This window comes from Mesoplodon densirostris, chromosome 3, assembly GCF_025265405.1.
Source record: "Mesoplodon densirostris isolate mMesDen1 chromosome 3, mMesDen1 primary haplotype, whole genome shotgun sequence".
NCBI classification, from domain to species: domain Eukaryota; kingdom Metazoa; phylum Chordata; class Mammalia; order Artiodactyla; family Ziphiidae; genus Mesoplodon; species Mesoplodon densirostris.
In genome coordinates this window covers 142,384,948-142,401,152 of record NC_082663.1, presented here as the reverse complement: position 1 = coordinate 142,401,152, position 16,205 = coordinate 142,384,948, and the positions used below count along the sequence as shown (strand labels likewise).

General features: G+C 56.3%; 2 protein-coding genes across 2 annotated transcripts in view; both read left to right on the top strand.

Moving 5' to 3' along the window:
- Window positions 1-7,573, top strand: part of PBX4 (PBX homeobox 4) — a 47,388-nt gene extending 39,815 nt beyond the window's left edge. Inside the window, 8 exon segments of the mRNA XM_060092194.1 lie at window positions 158-348; window positions 609-628; window positions 631-743; window positions 3,877-3,942; window positions 4,196-4,278; window positions 4,522-4,529; window positions 4,638-4,744; window positions 7,487-7,573. Coding sequence (XP_059948177.1) covers window positions 158-348; window positions 609-628; window positions 631-743; window positions 3,877-3,942; window positions 4,196-4,278; window positions 4,522-4,529; window positions 4,638-4,744; window positions 7,487-7,573 — 675 coding nt within the window.
- Window positions 7,574-13,810: 6,237 nt separating this feature from the next.
- LOC132486916 (cytochrome b-c1 complex subunit 10-like) lies at window positions 13,811-14,909 on the top strand. The gene is made up of 2 exons (XM_060094460.1): window positions 13,811-13,819; window positions 14,742-14,909. Exons 1-2 carry the CDS (start codon window positions 13,811-13,813, stop codon window positions 14,907-14,909), a joined length of 177 nt encoding a protein of 58 aa, XP_059950443.1.
- The last annotated feature ends 1,296 nt before the right edge of the window (window positions 14,910-16,205 follow it).

The window sequence follows — 16,205 nt, the reverse complement described above, 5'->3', positions numbered from 1 at the left end:
CACAGCAAAAGTGGCCGATTTTACCGGAAGCCTTTTGCCTTCACTTCTCAGTAGCCAGCCTGTGTGGGAGCCTCGGGGGGCAGGTGGCTGGTCCCACATGGAGCCCCGGGACAGCCTGCCGGGTCGTCACCGGCTGGCATTTGTCTCCCCACCCCAGGCCTGCTGTGAGTTCACCACGCATGTCACCAACCTTCTCCTGGAGCAGGGCAGGATAAGGCCTGTCTCGCCCAAGGAGATGGAGCACGTGGTGGGCATCCTCCATGGCAAGTTCAACAGCGTCCAGACACAGCTGAAGCAGCGCACCTGCGTGGCCGTGACGACCCTGCGCTCGAGGTTCCTCGATGCCAGGTCAGGCCCTACCTACCCCCGGCCTGTGACCCCAGGGTCAGCTCTTAGGAAGAGGAACCAAGTCAGTGCTGGCTTGGGTCTAAGTTCTGGGGGCCTCCAAGCCTGTGCAGGGGCTGTGGCCACAGCTGCAGGTGTAGCCCTCACACAGCCTCTTGGAAGGCGACCGAAGTGCTGACTGCTGCTGGCACAACCTCTAGGGAATCAGAGATGAGGATGAGGCCCCATGTACGATCCCCGGCTGAGGCTGTCTGTCTTCACAGGCGTAAGCGGCAGAATTTCAGCAACAAGCCACAGAAGTGCTGAATGAATATTTTTATTCCCATTTGAGCAACCCTTACCCCAGTGAAGAAACCAAAGAAGAGCTGGCCAGGAAGGGTGGCATCACGGTCTCCCAGGTGACAGTCCTTTCCTGCCACACCTCCCTAAACCCAGAAGGGGGGGAAAGTTCAGCCCAGTGAGGAGGACGCCCAGGGAAGTTGGTGAAATGTGTGGGGCAGGTGCCAGGTATGCAAGCTCCCAGTCGGCCTGACTGGGCTCAGGTCCTGGGTCTGGGCTATGAACGTGGGCCTCAGGTGGGAAGCCACGCCCACCAGGTGTGGGGACTTGCTGAGGTGACTGGTGTGGAGTGTGCGGTCCCGGAGGCGACACCACAAAGTGTATCATGAGGTACTCAGTGGATTGTAGTCATTAGGATTTAATATTCTAACAGAGGGATGTGCAGAGGGGTGGGGTATGAGCTCAGGAGAAGAAAAAGAACTTGGAGGAAAATTAGGACTTAAAGTGATAGACCAGCTCTTGTGCTTAAGTACCCATTCAGTTATCCTGGGATAAATTCAGGCATGTGCATTCCCTTCTTGTTTCTCAAACAGTCCAGTGTGTGTGTCTGGGGGTACAAGACAGACGACATCTGGCTCCAGAGGGGGAATGGTGGTGCAGATCAGAGAAGGGACCTGGACAACCTTGGGCAACCTTGGTAGTCGGGACCACCACTGTCCTCCCTGGAATTGGGTCAAGGGGGCGGGGCTAAGACGAGAACCCAAGAAATATTTCCGAAGGCTTTAAAGTGAGAACGGTAAGTGCAGGCAGCCCACAAGCAAGAGGCAGGACCAGGCCACGCCCGAGGGGCAGCGTGGGGGTCAGGGCACGGCACCCCGCCCCCGGCTGCAGGGAGGGCTGCTCCCACTGTGCAGTTGGAGGGGCTGAGTTTCCAGCCCAGTCAGCCTGTGCCCTCCGTCACCACCCTCTGTTCTGCGCCCTGCCCAGTCCAGCAGCGACTTGGGGACAAGGGCACTCAGGAACCCCGCAGGGTCACACAGGCAGCAAAGCCTCACAGGTGTCCCGGTCACATGAGACCTCACTCACCCTGGAACTGCTGCGGTGTCCTCAGCACCTTGGCTGGAGCTGAAGTGAGGGCTGCACCTCTGGGGCTTCGAGGCCCAAAAGAAGTGGGAGGCATGGCAGCTTGTTTGTCACCATGAGCAGTTGTCTGAAAACGGCCAGATTCACTTCAAGCCCTGGCACCCCCAGAAAGCACATGGGTCTTGGGTCTCAACTTTATCTCAGGAGAGGGTTCGTTGCAAACAAAAGTTTGAAAAGCACCGGCCACATTCCAGGGACTCCTGCTCTGTGGCTGGGCCCTGAGACCCCGCCCACCAGCAGCAGAATTCTGTGCTGGGAGCCCCTCCCCAGTCTGGCAAGTCCTCCAGCTGGAAATGGCTGACAGCTGAGGGAGGGCTCCGAATTTGGGATACAGATGTCGGGATATAGATGGCTGTGAGGTTCGCCTAAGGAGGAAGTAGCAGGGGAGGGAGAGCACCATTAGGGCAAAGGGTGTTGCAGATGAGGCAACAGACGTTTTCAGGACAGGATCAGCTGCAACTCCAGGGTGAGGAGGCCCGAGGGGGAAAGGGCAGGAGAGCTGAGCCCATGGACAGGGCGATGGGCAGAAACCCAGGCGGCTGCAGCTGTATGAGCCAAAGGGGCCAGAGTGACTGGGCAGGGAGTGGCCAGTGGCTCCGAGCTACAGCTGGCGGAGAGGGCATCCCACTCCTGTATGAGGTGCCGGGACACACCCCGTGGAGAGGGTGGACCCTGGCCCGGACCAGCTCCCCGGCAGCCGCCCTCCCTCACCCACACGGGAAGTTTGCTCTTTGTCCCTCTAAAATGCCAGTTGAATTCAACATGGAAAACTGCTCACTGCCATTCTTCTGCAAACTTAGTCCCACACAGACGTGTCGGCACGTTCCTTGCAGGTAAGTGGGAACCCAGCGCTTACCTGGTTTGGTTGAGGACAGGTCGCCCTCACAGCGAGGGCGGGAGAGTCGAGGGGCAGGGAGCACACGTGGGGCTTTGTCTTTTCATGGTTGACATTGAGAGGATTATGGAGGGACATTAAAGAAACAGGTTTTTAGAGGAGAAAAGTCCTCCATCCACAGTCCTGCCACGTAACTCAACTGTTTATTTCTGTTCATTAAAATACATACCTTTGGGCTTCCCTGGTGGCGCAGTGGTTGAGAGTCCGCCTGCCGATGCAGGGGATACGGGTTCGTGCCCCGGTCTGGGAGGATCCCATATGCCGCGGAGCGGCTGGGCCCGTGAGCCATGGCCGCTGAGCCTGCGCGTCCGGAGCCTGTGCTCCGCAACGGGAGAGGCCACAACAGTGAGAGGCCCGCGTACCGAAAAAAAAAAAAAAAAAAAAAAAAAAACCAAAAAAAAAACATACCTTTCACTGCAGGGCTGGGTGCCTTATTTTGGGATATGTCTCCATGCTCTTAGGAAGGCACTGCTCAGGGTCTCACCCAGACAATTCTGCCCCCAGGGGACATTTTCATTATCGCAACTCTCAGGGGGATGGGAGGACACTGCTGGCATCTGGTGGGTGGAAGCCAGGGGTGCTGCTCAGAGCCCTCAGTGCCCAGGACGCCCCCCGAAAGTGACCCACAGGGAGAAGCCCTGCCCTGGAGGTCTCGGTGCAGGTTTGGAGTCAGAGCTGGGCTCTGACTAGGCCCTGGGCCAGCCCCTTGCTTACAGGATGCATGTGACTGCAGCTCCCTCCTAACTGGCTTTGGGGACTAAAAACAGGCCCTCAGCTCAGTGCTCAGTTCCTTCCCCTGCCCTTTCAGGTGGTCCTTATCCTTTGATAAGTTTTGGATTCGACCGTGTTCTTTGCTTAAATTGCATTCCCAGAAATGTGGTTACTGATGCGTCTCCCGCGTCAGTATTCAGTCTGTTGCCTGCCACCGCAGTGAGCAGACACTCATCTCTCTTGAGTGTGTCACACACATGCCTGTTTTCCTTCCAGCTCCCCCCTCTCCTATAAGCCACGCCAGGTCCAGGGTGTCACCAACACACTGCAGACGTTTCCCTGGGCCCACAGTTGATTAGCGCCACCTTCTCAGTCCCGGCCTCTCACCCAGCCCCAGGGCCACGCGGTGTCACTCAGTGATGTTCCCCCCTGCGGTCTGTCCACATCGCGTCTCATTGCTAGGTCAGTTTTTTCCAGTGACTTCCATCTCTGCCTGTCCACAGGTCTTCAACTGGTTCGGCAACAAAAGAATCCGGTATAAAAAGAACATGGGGAAGTGTCAAGAAGAGGCTACCAGGGGCCTCCCTGGTGGCGCAAGTGGTTGAGAGTCCGCCTGCCGATGCAGGGGATACGGGTTCGTGCCCCGGTCTGGGAGGATCCCATATGCCGCGGAGCGGCTGGGCCCGTGAGCCATGGCCGCTGGGCCTGCGCGTCCGGAGCCTGCGCGTCCGGAGCCTGTGCTCCGCAACGGGGGAGGCCACAACAGTGAGAGGCCCGCATACCGCAAAAAAAAAAAAAAAAAAAAAAAAAAAAAAAGAAGAGGCTACCATTTACACAGGTAAGATGGCAGAGGACACCACCGATGTCGGGGGCCCGGGCAGCCAGGCCCAGCTCCAGTCAGTAAGGCTGCCCAGCCCAGGGTCAGTCGCTCCCATGTGGCCGGGCCCACTGAGCTGCATCTGGGGAAGCAGACTGGTCCCTGCGTATGCCTCTTTTCTCTGTTTACACTGTGAGGTTTCTGTTCCCATTAGTGATTATCCCGGTGAAGTCAACACATCCCGCAGGCTGGGCAGGTGCTGTGGGGACAGAAAGTTCCCACCAAAAGTCTGGTTTCCCCACCCACGCAGGGCTGCGGGAGGGGCAGGGAGCCATAGCAGTCACCTCCGCAGCCTCTTCCTGGCCGGGGGACTGGTAGGTTCCACCTGAGGAGTCACTGTGACTCCCAGGGTGGGAACACTGGTCCTGACCCCTCCCACCCCTCCAGGTTCCTCTAGTCCCTTTCTGATGACCAGCACCAGCGACACACTTATCACCCTGCAGACGCTGGCCTCCCTCCGGCCCGCCCCTGGGGAAGGCAGCCTTCCGGGCCACGTGAGTCTCCAACACAATCCCAAGGACACCTGTGGGCTCCCGGACTCGGTGATGGGGCTGACGTGGAGCCCAGGTGGGTGGCGGGTCCTCGGAACCAGCCATCTCGACCATGTCTCAGTCCATCATGGGGACGAATGCAGGCTGGCGGAGCCACCTCAGGGAGCCCAGCTCTGTGGCGCCCCACTCGGCAAAGACCTTCGCGCCTCACAGGACTCGATGGCTGCTGAGGGCTTTGCCTATTGGGAAGGAGGCCCCCCTCCCCGATGGTGTCTGTTCCCATCAGGAGAAGGCAAGGGTGGGCAGACGAGGCCCTGACGGTCTGAAGGTACAGCCCCACTGGGCTCAGACCCTTCAACACGTTCATGCCGTGGCCTCACCATCCTGGCTGCCTCCTCGGCCGGTGCGAGCTGGGCCAGAGTGAAGATCTGGGAAGAAAATGAGCCATGGATCTCAGCTGTCTCGGGATGTGCCCTCAGGAACTTTCTCAGGGTTTGGGGCAATGTGCCAGGCCAGCCAGGATCAGAGGGCATCATCCCTCTCACAGTCCCTGGGGCCTCTCGGCCTCCCACTGACAGCCACAGGGGCCCAACCCCCCGCGCAGGGTTGTCCCGAAGAGGCTGTGCAGGTGCAGGTGTGATAAGGCCATGCGGCAGTGGGCAGGGCCTTACACAGCCCACCTGTTTCCTTCGGAGTTGACCCCCCACCCGTTTACCCCCAGCCCCTCTTAAAGGTTCAGGGAATGGATGCCTCCCGGTGCCGGGCAGTGCGCATCCCATCACTGTGGCAACCCCACAGCCCATAATGAGCACCTGAGCAGAGTAAGTGCTCTGGCACCACCAGGTGGCCAGACCTGTCCGGCTCTGCCCTTGCCCAAGGCTCAGCACCTCGAGCACAGTAGGGGTGAGCGTGTGAGAGTGAATCGGGGTGAGGGTTCCGTGGACTGTGACGTGGGGTCCTGTCAACCCCACATAGTAAGCAGGAAGGTTGGGGTTGTGGTGTGGACACCTACCTGTGCCACGGGCCCCTGCCCTGGGCAGGCACAGATGCTCTTCCAGAGAGCAGGTCTCAGGGGCTGAGGTCACCCCAGCTGGGAGCCATCTCCTCGGCCCTGAGCTGCCCTTTGGCTCCCAGTCCCACACTGGGCCCCAGCCTGTCACCTCCCAGGCCTGCGAGTGGACCCCTCCTCTCACCACTCATGTTCTCCTTCTGGGATCATAGGCCTATGGGTGTCCATCCAGGGGCAGAGTGTGTCCCCCTGAGGCCAGTATCCTTGTCCCAGTTGCTTTCAGACTGAGGGTGGGCGGAGCAACGCTGGCCTCTCAGTGTCCCTGTGTCACATGATGAGGCAGCCCTTGAAGGCATTCTCTTGATTTGTTTGCCCGGCACTGTCCTCTGTGGCAGCTCCTTGGGACACATGGGAGGTAATAGCTGAGGCGGGGGAGGGGGGAATGGGATGGGGGGGTGAGGAGCAGGGTCTTGGGCCTTGTGGGGTCCGAAGAGGTAGAGGGTGCAGGCAGGAGGGTTCAGCCTGTTAAGGAAAGTTCAAGAATGAGGAAGGTGGGGCCTCCCTGGTGGCGCAAGTGGTTGAGAGTCCGCCTGCCGATGCAGGGGATACGGGTTCGTGCCCCGGTCTGGGAGGATCCCATATGCCGCGGAGCGGCTGGGCCCGTGAGCCATGGCCGCTGAGCCTGCGCGTCCGGAGCCTGCGCGTCCGGAGCCTGTGCTCCGCAACGGGGGAGGCCACAACAGTGAGAGGCCCGCATACCGCAAAAAAAAAAAAAAAAAAAAAAAAGAATGAGGAAGGTGAATGGGGCTTCCCTGGTGGCGCAGTGGTTAAGAATCCATCTGCCGAGGCAGGGGACACGGGTTTGAGCCCTGGTCTGGGAAGATCCCACATGCCGCGGAGCAACTAAGCCCGTGCGCCACAACTACTGAGCCTGCGCTCTAGAGCCCGCGAGCCAGAACTACTGAGCCCATGCGCCACAACTACTGAGCCCACGAGCCACAACTACTGAAGCCTGCACGCCTAGAGCCCGTGCTCCACAGCAAGAGAAGCCACCGCAGTGAGAAGCCCACATGGTGCAACAGAGTAGCCCCCGCTCGCCCCAACTAGAGAAAGCCTGCGCACAGCATCGAAGACCCAACGCAGCCAAATAAATAAAATACATATATAATTAAAATAAAATAAAATAAAAAAGAATGAGGAAGGTGAAGGGGAGCTTGTGAGTTGCAGGCCCCACTCTCGTGGGCTGCAAACCACCACCAACAGTAGTGGTTTCCATTGTGGGGGGCTCCTGTGGACAAACATCCCAGGGTCACATGTGCCCGATATATCCCCGCCCTGCGGACAGAGCCCACACGCCCGCAGCCATGGGCGCTGCCCTCCTGACTCCCAGCCAGGCCCGCGTCCTGCTGTGTTCCTGAGCCTCTTCCACGTCTTACCACTATGTTTGGGGGACCACCGTCAGCTCCGGGCCTGCCTGGGTCTCCCTCACCCTCAGAGTGTGTGCCGCGGTGCCCCGCCAGTCCTTTGCCAGAGCCCGGCCAGCAGAGGCCAGTTCCTGCCAAGGAGGCACACTCATGTGCAAGGCCAGCTGTGACCCAGGACTGACCCCCTGTCCCTGCCCCGTCTCCTGGCTCCTCTCACAGTTCTCGGCATGTTCTGGGCCGCCTCGGGGATGCGAGGGCCGGAGGGGTCATCTGTCCCACGGCCCCCCTCTGACTCTGTCTCTGTCTTTTCAGGCCAGGGGCGGCTGGCAGGTGAGGCGCCTGTCGACCGCTTCACCTATTGGAGACCCCGGCAGTATCACCTCAGACGCATCTAATTAAGTGTTGGGATGAGCAGAAAAGAGGATGCTGTGACCTGCCTTGGTTCCCTGGAATTCGCGTTACCTCAGAAAATCCAGAACTGACGGCAGACAGCGCTCCCTGAGCTGACGGCAGGCGGAACCGGTACCATCTTCTGCTTGTCAGCTGGGGTTTGAAATGGGCTGAGACACTGCTCCTTCTGCCAACTCCGTTTGGTGTTTTTTTATAGTAATTTTATGGTTAAGGCTGAATTGTTTCTTCCAGGACTTGGCACAAATTCTCCCATTACAATTTTGGACTGATTTTAATTTCGATGTCGTTCGCTCCCAGATTTGTTCCTGCTGACGGCTGACCGCGCAGGTGCAGGGCTGCAGCTGCGCAGTTGGGCGGGTTGTGACTCTGTTTGCTCGTTTGTCCATCCGTGCGCCAACTCGCCCAGACACTGCCTTCCGCACTGTCATCTGCTGTGTCATTTCATGCGGTTTTGATTTAAGTCTGTTGTGAGCTCAGAATTTTACTGGGAATTGGTTTGGCACCTTTTTCCGTTAATACAAGTTCTACCATTTTCAGCTGAAATGTCGTTAAAGACGATAAACTTCCCAAGCACTGTCCTGCATCCGTGCTCTGGAAATCCTGCCGGCCCAAGGCTCGGCGCTGCAAGTCCCCCGGCTCCTGGATGTCCCTCTCTGTCTCCTCGCCCAGTTCCTCCTCTGCTTCAGCCTTCGGGTGGGACCTTCCCTCTGTCTCCTCCTCTCTTCTCCTCACCGGGAATGAAGATTCTAGAGCTGGGCTGTTGGGAGAATTAAACGAACCTGGGCTCAGGACAGCTCGGGGCCCTGAGCAGGTGCACTGTATCTGCCCATCAGTCAGGGTCACCGCGGCCCTAACCCTGCACTGTCAGCTGCCACCATGACCAGCATCTGAGCTTCTGTCCAGGGTGTTTCATCTCTGGACACAGAGTGTTCTGACTCCCGTGCACCTCCACACCAGCTCCGCCCAGATCCTGGCCAGCTGGATGCATCACCGTTCTCCCGGTTCTTGGGCCCCCATGCCCGAGAGATCCCTCTGTCCTGTCTCCAACCCCCGCGGGTGCCATCACCGTGGTGCCGACACTCCAGTGAGGGTTGCAGACAGGAAACGAGGTGTGGGAGTGAGGGTCCGCTGGGTCACAGCCATGCAGCACAGCGGGGTCCTGGCCCACACCCCGAAAGACTGAGCACGGTGGTCTCCTGGGATCAGAGGACCTCTGCCCCCCCACCCCTCTGGCTTCCATCCCCCCGCACATCTGCCCATCCCAACCCATCACACCCACGGGCCTCTGGGCAGCAGCCAGCTGCTCTCACCTGGCCTGTCACCACACTGCCCTCCACATCTCCATTTCTGTTGCTTTCAAGAGCCAAGAAATGGATATCTAAGGCAGGGGATACAACCTCAGCCAACCGTGTCCGGGTCCTGGCGCCTTCTCCGCTGGCACCCACTGCATGCTAGTCCTCAGGGTGACCTGCCAAGACGGTCCGCGGCAGTCTGGGTGTGTCCCTGCAGACGAGTCCCCACTTGGCTGGCACACCATGCTTCTCTCTACACGATGCATCTTGCACTGGCCCCTGCCTCTGTGTCTGGGAGGATCTTCCTCCAGTGAATGAACTGCCACGGCCGGAGCCCCTCAGCCCCAGTGCTGGATATTTTAGGTAGTTCCCATCTAAGCAGCCCTGTGCCTGCAACGCCCCTCAGCTCGAGTCTCTTTGGTGCTGCTCTGCGAGCCCGCCCCCAGCCTGGCTCTCTGCGTAGTTGGCGCTTCTTTTCTTCCCCTCACTGCCTTGCAAACCTTCAGGGCAGGCGGCGGACAGCCATCACGACCTCCCCCTGCATCTGTGACCTTTCCACTGAGCCCTCCCAGCTGCTCTTCACCCTATCCCTGCCAGCAGGAGCTGTTAGGATGCTGGGCAACCCCAAACCCACAGCCTGGGGGGGTGGGTCTCAGTCAGTCGAGGCTGTTGTACAGCCCACCCAAAAGGCGACCCCGTCCCCATGAGAAGTCACTCCCCATTTCCCCTCCCCCAGCCCCTGGCAACCATTCACCTGCTTTCTGTCTCTGTGGATTTGCCTGTTCCGGACATTTCATATACTTAGTATCATACATGTGGCCTTTTGTGTTTGGCTTCTTTCACTCGGCATGTTTTCAAGGTTCACCATTTTATATATAGCATGTGTCAGTGCTTCATTCCTTTTTACGGCCAACATCCCATTGGGGACTGTGCCTTAAGACAAGGCCTTAGGGAGGTGATTGAGAGCATGCAGAGGTGCAGGGTGGGCGCTGCCCGAGGTACCCACACCCGTGGGAGGGCGAGAGGTGCCGGCCCTTGGAAGGGGCCAGGCCTGGTGTGAGCAGGGGGCACCCCAGGGGGACTCACATCTTCACGATCCGCTGCCGCATCGAGAACAGACTGCGGGAACGGGGAGTCCAAGGGTCCTGCGACCTCCCAGGTGGTGGTCAAGTGCAGGCAGGGGTGGTTAGGGTCGGGGGACGTGGGTGAAGGTAGACCTGCAGGACCTGCTGCTGAGTAGGAATGGGGTGGTCTGAGTCACAGGAAGACTGGACGGGGACATCACAGAGGGAAGGTAGCTCAGCGCTGGACTGACAGGCTTGGGGTGTGCACGCAACTAGACATCGGAGTCTTGTTCAGGATAGAAATTTGGAAGTTGAGAGAGGCCAGAATATGGGACAAAAACCAAGACAGGATGTCATGGGAGCCAGAAGGACAGATTTCAGGAGCAGAAAGTGAAGCTCCACCAACATGGAAAAATGACTGCCAGAATGAGCAGCCTGGGTTCAGTGGAGCGATGGGGCCACCGATTAATTCAAGAGACAATCAGCGACTCAGAATCAGAGGGCACAGTCAGCTCTCCAGGAGATTCACGGCAAAGAGGTCGCCAGAGGCCGTGCGGAGAAACTGAGGCAGTGCCGCGGAGAGCTGCTGGGTAGGTCCTGTGGGAGCAAGAGGGTGGGGTGTGCCACGGCACGTCGTGTGGACACCGGAGAGGAGGTGGAGAGCGCGGTCCCAAAGGAAATAGACAAAGCAGCAATTTGCGGGTCCCAGGTGGCCCTGGAGCCTCCCGCTCACTTGCGCCCTCTCGTGGCTGTGGCGTGAATGCGGCTCGTGGTTGGCTTGGCCGCCAGCTTCCGGCTGAGTTTCTTGGAGGTTTTGTCTGCTTGTTTGTTTTGGTTTTCTGGCGGCACTGCGCGGCATGTGGGATCTTAGTTCCCTAACCAGGGATTGAACCTGGGCCCCCTGCAGTGGAAGCGCCTAGTCTTAACCACTGGACCGCCAGGGAAGTCCCTCTTGGAGGGTTTTAATTTGAGGAAACTCCCTAGGTCAAATTCTGCACGTAAAGTCACACTTTACCAGCATTTCATACTGCATTATTTTTTAAAAAAGCCTAAAATGTGGCCACACGACACTAATCGAGCTATAAGGACTACAAGAGCGCAGAGGAGTCACCTGGCACCCCCTGAGACCACCCTGCTGGCAGAGTGGGTGCTGATGGCACCTCCATGCAACAAGTGGGGACACTGAAGCACAGAGACTTCGTGACCTGTGCCCCAGGCTCCCATTTAGGAGAGAGACAGGCAGAGCCAAGGCTGTGAGCCCGAAGGCAGTTCTGGGGAGACAGCCCATCAGTATGGCTGCTCAAGATGGCAATTTTCTAGAATCTATTAATATTAAAAATGCACACACCCTCTCCCTCATCAGTTTTCCTTCTAAGAATTTTTCTACAGGTACATGCAAATGAATGCAAAATGATGCATTTCCTGCCACGTTTTTTGTAATTGCAAAAAAATGAAAATAAATGTCTGTCCTTTAGGCACTGTTTAAATCACGCTGTTCAGCCCTGCAGTGGAATAGCATACAACCGTTCAAAAGACTGAAGTAGCTTTTCTCCACAATGCATTAATGTAAAAAGTAGGAAGGATAACCATTTATGTCCATTTTTGAAATTGGGGGGGTAGGGGTATCCAAGTATCTCTGGAAGGAGACACAGGTCACAGCCGTGGCCACTGGGGAAGGAACCAAGGATCCGGTAGTTGACAGGGAAGCGATCTCTCATTTCTCTGTATACCCTTGGGCAGTCTGCATTTTAGAAATCCCTGAGGCTTGTGCTGGGAGAGCAGCAGGAGCCCTTGGAACACTGACCACTCCCCTCAGCCAGTCCTGCTCATTACTCATTATTCCACCCTCCACCCACCCTCCCCACCTCATCCTCACCCTCCCTCCTCTCCCCCTCCCCCACTAATCTGTGGCTTGGAAGTTCATGATCAGGGCCCCACGGGAGGGGGATCTGGAAACCACCACACAGGGAGAAGAAAGTGGAGGTGGAGTGAGAGGTCCAGCTGCTGTGTGCCATCACCATCCACCAGAGGCCACTGTGGCCCTGCAGTGAGTACAGAGCTAGAGGCAGGAGATACCTCTCTTGGGCTGGAGACCCAGGGATATAAGTCCCCCTCACCTTGTAGCTGTGGGGTCCAAGGGCTGATCCTTGTGAAGGGCCGGGCTCAGGGCAGGAAATTAGACCTCCACCATTACTATTATTTTTTAAGAAGATGTTGTTGGTAGGAGTTTATTAATTAATTTATTTATTTTTGCTTTGTTGGGTCTTCGTTTCTGTGTGAGGGCTTTCTCTAGTTGTGGCAAGCGGGGGCCACTCTTCATCGCGGTGCGTGGGCCTCTCACTATCGCGGCCTCTCTTGTTGCAGAGCATGGGCTCCAGACGCGCAGGCTCAGTAGTTGTGGTTCACGGGCCTAGTTGCTCCCCGGCATGTGGGATCCTCCCAGACCAGGGCTCGAACCCATGTCCCCTGCAATAGCAAGCAGATTCTCAACCACTGCGCCACCAGGGAAGCCCCACCATTACTATTATACTCAGTGTGTTCCTTGCAATGTGTCTGACAACCCTCACCCCTGAGCCGGGCACCCTTCCTCTCATGACATTTGCATATGTGTTTGTTATTTGCATATAATATGCACGACTTGCTTTATTTGAATTAAAGATGTGTGGGATTTGCATATCCTTTGCGTACTATTTGTGTAGCTTTTCAGAGATTTGTCTTGCTTTTGTGAGCCAGTTTGGTGGGAGGCAGAGACTGGGGATCCGTGTCCTGGGCTGCCTCTGAGAGATGAGTAGGCACCTTCCCCAGGTTCCATGAAATCACATCTCCTTCACCTGGTCAGGAGCCCCAGGAAGGCACACTCTACCTGCTTAGAGCTCCACGGAGCCACTGAGGCAAAAGCCACTGTAACCTGGGTAGGATTCCAAGCAGCTGGACACAAGACCAATTCAGAGTCTCGAGTCAAGGGGGCTACTATGAGGGGTTTAGGCCAGAGATGGGTTTAAATGCAGGCTCTGGTTCATCAGGTCTGGGCCAGGCCTGGGAATCTGCATTTTCATCATCTCCCAGTTAAGGCTGGAACTCTGGCCAGATGTCTGGGAGGGGGAGAGCTGCTAATATTCTCCCTGATTCACACTTTTTTTTTTTTTTAGTGTTTTAATGTTTTTTTAAACATATTTATGGCAGTATAATTGCTTTACAATGGTGTGTTAGTTCCTGCTTTATAACAAAGTGAATCAGTTATACATATACATATATCCCCATATCTCCTCCCTCTTGCGTCTCCCTCCCACCCTCCCTATCCCACCCCTCTAGGTGGTCACAAAGCACCGAGCTGATCTCCCTGTGCTATGTGGCTGCTTCCCACTAGCTATCTATTTTACATTTGGTAGTGTATATATGTCCATGCCACTCTCTCACTTCGTCCCAGCTTACCCTTCCCCCTCCCCGTGTCCTCAAGTCCATTCTCTACATCTTCGTCTTCATTCCTGTCCCACCCCTATGTTCTTCAGAACCTTTTTTTTTTAGCTGCTCCACACATCTTAACCCCAGTCCTCCCACCAGAGAAAAATCAGTTCTAATATTCATCATGCTAATTAATTAGCAAAGTGTCTAGGATTGACTGGTGATTAAAAAAAAAAAAAAAAAAGACTGGCTTTAGGTTAGAGTTTTGCAAGTGGTGGCCCTGTACCTGGAATGTGTGATCCTGACTGGGGTGACAGCCCCTGCCTGGGTGTGGGCCCTGCACACGACAGCACTGCCTCGGGGCTGGCTGAGACAGGGTGCTGCTGGGGTTTCAGATCCTTAGGTTCCTTATTTTGTAATAGCGATAAATTGGAAAGAGAATGTCGAATGAAATTTAAATGCACAACATGAGAGCTGTGAGTTTCAGTTTTATTTGGGGCCATACTGAGGACTATAGCCCTGGAGAGAGCTTCTCACAGAACTCTGAGAAACTGCTCCAAAGAGGTGGGAAGGAGGTCAGCATATATGTGATTTTGGAAAAGGGGATGTGCAATCAAGCACACATCTCAGTAGACGGTTGCTGCTAGTCACCAAGAACAGATGTCTCGGTTAATGATTTTAGTGCTTTTCTAAGTATGGGAAGGTGCAAGAAATTTGGTTCATAAAAATTTTCTCCTGGGACTTCCCTGGTGGCGCAGTGGTTAAGAATCCGCTGGCCAATGCAGGGGGCACGGGTTCGAGCCCTGGCCCGGGAAGATCCCACATGCAGAGAAGCAACTAAGCCCGTGCTCCACAGCTGCCGAGCCTGCGCTCTGGAGCCTGCGAGCCACAACTACTGAAGCCCGCCGCACGCCTAGAGCCCGTGCTCTGCAACAAGAGAAGCCACCGCAGTGAGAAGCCCTCACTCAGCACAGCTAGAGAAAGCCGGTGCGCAGCAATGAAGACCCAACACAGTCAAAAATAAATAAATAATAAGTAAATAAAGTCATTAAAAAAGAAAAATTTCCTCCTGAAAATACCTACCTATCTGAAGACCTGTTCTGCCAGTTTTTCCCAGAGCACTGAGAGCCTCATTCCTGATCTCCACCCTGAACTCCTTTCAAGGTGTGTTGAAGGTAAGCAACTGTAGTGGCTATTAGCCAATCCTTGCAGAACCAGGTGATGAGGGACCTTCTTCAGGCATGAGGAGTAGCACTTTCAATCTCAAAACATACATCCAAATGTGTAGGAGCCTGAGGTCAGAGAGCCAGAGGACCTGAATTTTAGAGTAAATCACAGACACAGGAGCCGCATTAGAAGGGTCTCCCACTGGCCCATGATGGCACTGATTCATGCAAGAATCGCTGGCGGCTGGGCCCGCACTGTCGCGAGCTGGCCAGAAATTGGATTCCCACGGCGGGCATGCGGGGCCCCGTGGGCACCATGGGACTGGTGTGGGCCACCGAGTGGTGGCTGATTCTGGACTGGGTGCCCTACATCAACGGCAAGTTTAAGAAGGATGATTAGGACTTCCCCGGCAGTCCAGTGGTTAAGACTCGGCACTTCCACTGCGGGGGGCACGGGTTTGATCCCCGGTTGGGGAGCTAAGATCTCACACACAGTGCGGCCCAAGAAAAAAGAAGGACAATTAATTAAACCGACACCCCCTCCCCCCACCCCGAACTCAGATCCCTCTGGTGTCTGCTGGTGCAGCCTCCTTCCATCTGCATCTGGAAAGGCCCAGGCCCTTGAGGAAATACACAGCACGAGTTAGACTTCCTATGTTGGTGGAGATAGCTTTGGTTGTTGAAGGCACACAGCGTGAAACTTTGCTCTGAAAAAAAAAAAAGAAGAAGAATCGCCAATGGACACCAACATCAGCCAGAGAAAGTTTGAAGAACAAATTAGTGCTCTTCTTGCTAGCCTCCCTCAACTGAAGAACTGGGGAGATATGTACAGGCAGAACTTGAACTTGTGCTCTGGCCGACTGGGCTGGCCCCTGGTGGGGTCCAGTCTCTCCTGACAGGTATCCCTAGTGTGAGGAGACCCTGCATGTGCTGCCTTCCCTGAGCCTGTTTTCCCCACTGTGAAGTGGAAACAGAAGTAGCTCCTGCCCCAGTAGGCTTGGTGGGAATCACGTGAGCACTGAGGACCCAAAGCACCGAGCATGGTGTCCATGCTCTTGTAGAGTCTGGGGTTACCTTGTCCCCGTTCGGCCGAGGGGGACACTGAGACAGGAAGACAGGAGGGCGGTGTTTTGACCAAGGGCAGCCTAGCTCAGGCTGCCACAATTTCTGTGAAGGCCTGTGAGGGCCAGAGGGTAGATTTGAGGATGGACGGACCCCACCGTCTCCCTGCCTGTTCTTCACTGGGCCGCCAGGGGGCAATCTTACAACGGGAAGTGGATCCAGGCACTGGTTTCCCTTCCCTCTCAGACTCCAACTCCCTTTTTCTCCCCCTCCAGGCCCTACAAGGTGTGTCTTTGACGTCATTTCCCTCTTCACTGGCCCCCTGGCTACCCCTCCCATAAACGTGTTCCCACCCCAGGGCTTTTGCACTGGCCGTTCCCTCTGCCGGAGCACCCTCTCTTCCCTTCTATGCCCGGCGAACTGCTCTACCCCTCCCCCAAACCCCACCCCTCTCCTCTGCTCCCAGCCTGACCCCCACAGACCCTCTTCCCAGGACCTGACCCCTCAGGGTCCCTGACTCACTACTGCCCCCTCCCCAGCTTTCTTCTCCCCCTAGCCGACCCGTTCCCCCCAACAGCCAGCCAGCGTCCAGGGGCTGGGGGCACCTCAGGAGCCAGGGCGTTTTGGCTTCTCC